We start from the raw sequence: 5,886 nt of genomic DNA on the forward strand, positions 1-5,886 counted from the left end.
TCATATTTTAATAGAATCAAGTATATAAACAATATTTAGCACATATGTATTTTTATAGAGTTCATTCATGATTTTTATATATGTATATATATTAAGCAATTATAATGTGTATATACAAAATTTAGGAAAAAAAGATTAATGAAAATTTATTATCATTACATTCAATTCTTACATATTCTGTAACAAACTATATCTAATTTATAAACGCCAAATTACTTATTTATATAAATATTGTAAAAATATATTAATAAAATATATATGGAGAACAGAAATAAAATAACATATATTTAATTAGGTTTATTATAAATATCATAGTTTATTATGTTAATATATAAAACATTCATATATTAAATATTGGTATGGATTTAATTGTCTTAAAAAAAGGGATAAATCCTAGGGTAAAATTTTAAATAATCGTTCTAATAATATTTGTCTATATCTAATATATATAGAATATGATATTGCTGCATGTAATAACCCTTAAAAAATGTGATTATTATAGTTTTATTTTTACATAATATATATGAACCTCATATTATAAGAATTGGATTTTCTTTTTAAATATATTTATAGGTGTACATATCTTAAAATATATATAATATTATTAATTATATAAATAACAAATTGAATAGTGAGATGAAACAAATAAATTTATAATTATGTTTAAAATTCACATATGATAAAAAATACATATATTTGATGAAAGTGTATGAGTTGGTTATAAAAAAATAGATTGAAATAAAACATGTTACTATATAAAATGATTATATGTGAGGAGAAATATGTATAAAAATAGAAATTATTAGTAAGACATGTAACCGATGAGACAGAAAGAAAGAAATATTGTTATAAAATAAAATTGTAAAAATATTTCACATTAGTGTAATTAATTTATGATTGTATTTATCTATAATATTCATATTAATTATATTTTATTCCCGTATATATTAATATTGTATTCTAAACATTTTTAATAATACAATTCCATAAAATTTTTTTATATTTTAACATAATCAATTAATATATAATTGTCCAAAAAATGGCATCTACATATATATATATAATTATATATTAGTGATTTCGTAGAGATTTTTATTATGTTACATTTTTTTTTAATATATGATACTTTTAAGTGTATGTTGACCAAATTAATTATATTCATGCTGATTATTACATATAAGTGCAACATTTACAGCTATATTTTTTAACATATCTATGTGATCCAGCTCTAGGACATATACATAAAATAAAAAAATAACAAAAAAACATTATATATGCAATAGAAATATTCCTATAAATTTTTTTTACTTCTATTAATTGAACATATATATTTTTTCCAAAAAAGAATTAATTTTAATAAATATATTTAAACATCATAATGAAGACATTGCAAAAAAAAAATAAATGAATCAATATTGTTTTACTACTTGTATATGATAATATATTCTTATGAAAAATAATTACTTAAATAATTAATACTTCCTTTCATAAATTCAGAATACATTCATATTGTGAAAAATTTTCAAACATTCTTTTATATTTTTAGTTATTAGAATATATCATGTATAAAATTTAATTAATGTAATATGGATATATGAATTTCTGTGTGCATAACAATAAATAAACATGTCTATTATATATTTATAACCTTTAAATTAAAAGTATACCTTTTTCATTATATTTTATAATATTATAGTATAATGTGCTTTTTATAGTATTACAATTCAATAGAGAATTCATTTTTATGAATAAATTTCCTATACTTCACTGACAAATATATTATCTAATATTTGTATACTATGAAGAAATCAAACCTATTATTTTATTTTACTTGTATAATATAAGCAATTATTACATTATATATATGATGTTTTATATAAAATATATATGTATATTTATTATTCGCTCATATGATAGTTATCTAATTTAATTATTAATAAATTTCATTTTATCTTTTTTTTGTTAAATCCTGAATTTGATAATGTCTACAATTGTAGCTGATTTAATCCAAAAATTTTCAAAATAGCTATTTCATTTGCTATAACGACATATATCAACTTTTTAAATCAATATATTATTTTATCATATTTATTTCTATACAATTTATTATTTTTTTTTCAAAAATATTATTTTTTCTCAAGCATATTATTTAAAAATATATAATTGTTATTTATTAAATCATTTTACAGATTTATTAGTATTATGCGGTGTTATATAATATTTGATAACAATAATCAGTTGCATTTTTGTATTCTGTATTAAATGAATTATTTAATTTAGGTATTCTTTTTTCCCATAGGGCCTTTAGCTTTTTTACATTTGGTCGCATGTATGATAAATAATTAGAATACTGAAAATAAATAAATAAACTTATATTATATTGGTTAATTCATTTGTTTTACATTTTAATTCTATAATAATTTATAATATAAATTTTAATATTTTATAACATATATAAATTTATTTTTAACCTTATATAGAATAGATATAAATATTAATAGGAAAACTACCGAAAGAGATGAACCAATGATAGCCTTATGTACATATATCATAGAATGGGAATATAAGATTTCCGTTTCACCTAAACCTGGTGAGCCAGATATCTTATGTTGGTTATATAACTCTTTAAATATTTCCAATGTATCATTAAGACTTTTATTATTCCAATATATATTTAATGATATAAGTTCATTATATATATGAGCAATTAGATCATAATAATCGGAGGCTTTGTTACTTTTAACTAATTCAAAATAACTATATATGCCTTGCAATTTCTGAAATATTTTAAATGTTTCATCGTTAAGATCAATAATATATTTGCCACATGCATTAGGTATTTTTATTTTTTCATGGTTTATATTTATCATTTTTTGGTAGCAGTTTTTTTCTCCTTTACAATATTCATTTAATAATTCTAATTCATTTTTTAATATGTAATTAAAATACTTACAGCATGCTTCTTTTTTTTCAATATTTTCACTATTTATATGTTCTAAATATAGACTAAGATCCATACAAGTAGATTTAAACGCGTAGCCAATATTTCCTATTTCCTTAATTAGAACATTACACACACCATCATATTTAATACGTGAATTTAATTTTTCATGTGATTTATCATTATTAAAAGTTTCCATACATATAGGAAATATATCCGTAAAATTGTACTAATAATGAAAGTTATGATATATGTAAAAATTAAGGTGAATATTTTTAAAATGTAAAAAATATTTTGTTTACACAAGTAAGAATATTTTTTAAAAAAAGATAGTATTAATTATGATATAAAAGAGAATTATACTTCCTTGGTCTGAGAAATTGAGTTCCCCATTGTTCTTTACATATACAAATTAATAAGAAGTAATTATATTGTTTTAACTCAATGCGATTGTGAGATAAGTTCTTCAAAATAAAACTTATATTCATATGATTTATATTTATTTATATAATTTAAATTATAAAAGAAATATTTTTAAAGTTTTGTGCTCATTATAAATTTTTAAATATAAATATATTTTATTTTTAAACATATGTTATAATGAGAGAAGTTATTCATGTAAAAATCTAATGTTAAAAATATTTCTATAAAAAAGATATTATATAATAATGTTAAGAGAAGAACCATTAGTTTCGTATAATATTTAAACGCATAGCATTGATATAATATCTTAGTTACTAATAATATTTAATGAAATATAATTTCTATTTATGTAATAAATAAATTTCGTAACGTATTTATATGCATATCTTTCTTATTAAATGTCACATATAAATAAATATAAATATATATATGAAATATGAATTCATTTTGATTTATTTCCTTTTACAATTTATTAAAAATATTTATTTATATGTACATATTGTTTTAATAAAAGCTAATATTTAGGCTTACATTGATGTTAAGTATTAAGAAAATAAAATAGTATTCTATTTTCATAACCTCTTAAATGATTAAGCTTTCATATATTATTAATTTTATGTTATTATTTGCTTATAGGATATGGATATTAAAATGGAAGTATTACCAAACGTATCTAATTTTAAATAGTATATACCTTTTTCATTATAGGAAACATACACTGTAATGTGCAATAGATTATATTTCCCCCTTTGTTTCATTTATAACAGTTATTTACATTATGAGCAATATATGTGCATAATGTAAAATAGATATTTTTTTAGTGCGTGCACAAATAAAAATATATAGATAATAAATATATATATTTTTTATATTAGAATTATAGAAGTGTTTTTTAATTCTTTATATTTAACATAAAAATAAAAAAAAACTATAATTTTATTTAAAAATTCTGACATAAATTATGCGATAAATAGTTGATTCTTTCATAATTAATTAATAATATTTTTTATATTTATCAAAGCAAATACACTATTCAGACTAAAAATTTTAAATTATGTAAGAATATGAATTTTTACTTAATCTCCTGATATATATTTATCATATATTAAATATAAGATATATTTTACTTAATAATTAATGTTCAAGATTTAGAATTTATATTATATATTTAGAAATTTATATATATTTTATTATTTCTACTTTACTATGGGTGTGTTTATTTGTAATATATTTGTCACTTTTGCAAAATATTGATTCATTATTGTATTATAATAATTGACAGGATTATATTTATATTGAAATTCTGATTTAAGCACATTAAATAAAGTTTCGATATGATATACAAATGATATAATATAATTTTTAATATGTACATATATCTTAACATCATATAATAATACATATTATTTTATATATGTATCATTATTTATTATTTGAAAATACATTATTTGTAGATTTATTGTATGATTCAAGCTTATTTTATTATAATTGTGTTTATATGATTACATATATATGTGAAAACCACTTACTATTATATTTGATATATACACCGCTTGTATACAATTTTTATGTTTATTAATAATTATTTTTAATGCTATGATATATTATGAGCCTTTAACAAAGCCATGAAGGTATATCAATTAAATAATATATTATAGAATATAATGGATTTACAGTTACTTTTATTTAAGGATTATATTTCCAATAAATTAGTTTTATATATTTTTAAATATATATATCCATCCTTTTGTATTATTCCTTTTTAATACAATTAATATTATATTTTCTCAAAATTATCAATAAGCCGAAAAGTAGGTAAAATGAAATAAATTTAGAGCCTATCTTCCATTATATAAGTAAAAAATATGATACACATTGAAACTTTCTTTTTCGAAATATTATATATATTAATTTTTATTCAGATAACATGTTATTCTTTTAAATAACTATTAAATCCTAAACCGTGTATGTTGAATATACATCTCATATATATTTCATGTAAATAAATTCCAATAATTTCCTAGAACATGAATTTATTTTATATAAAAATCGTTCTCCTTAAGGAAAAATTTTTGTTTTTATTGTATTACAAAAAGTATATTAAACAAATATTTATACATTTTAATAAAAAATGAATATGTTTTATATGATTATAATTGTTATATTTAAGAATTATTTTTCTTTTGTTTTTATAATATGTTATGATATATAAAATAACATAATTATTATAGAAAATATGCATTTTATATTTAATATTCACTTAATTGTTAAATGCTTTCTACATTAGAAATGTAATATGTTATGATATTATTTTTTTCATGAATATTATGATATTTATTCTTCTGTTTTGTCCCTTCATATTGAGATTTAGTATAAATAATAATAATCTAGATGTAGTGTTAGATATATCAATTAAAAAAGAACAGAAATTTAATTTTATACACGCTTTAAGGAATATGGAATTTTATTAGTTCACTGTAGATAGAAGTCCCACACAAAGTAATTGTGAGCGTAGCTTAAAT

General features: G+C 18.0%; 1 protein-coding gene across 1 annotated transcript; it reads right to left on the reverse strand.

Moving 5' to 3' along the window:
• Positions 1–2,200: 2,200 nt before the first annotated feature.
• PGO_001810 (variable surface protein) lies at positions 2,201–3,334 on the reverse strand (the record flags this gene model as incomplete). The annotated part of the gene is made up of 3 exons (XM_028691014.1): positions 2,201–2,350; positions 2,451–3,170; positions 3,305–3,334. The coding sequence occupies 3 exons, from the start codon at positions 3,332–3,334 to the stop codon at positions 2,201–2,203; spliced, it is 900 nt and encodes a 299-aa protein (XP_028546815.1).
• Between the last annotated feature and the right edge of the window lie 2,552 nt (positions 3,335–5,886).

This window comes from Plasmodium gonderi (genome assembly GCF_002157705.1).
Source record: "Plasmodium gonderi DNA, contig: Pgo-contig_197, whole genome shotgun sequence".
Lineage (NCBI taxonomy): Eukaryota > Apicomplexa > Aconoidasida > Haemosporida > Plasmodiidae > Plasmodium > Plasmodium gonderi.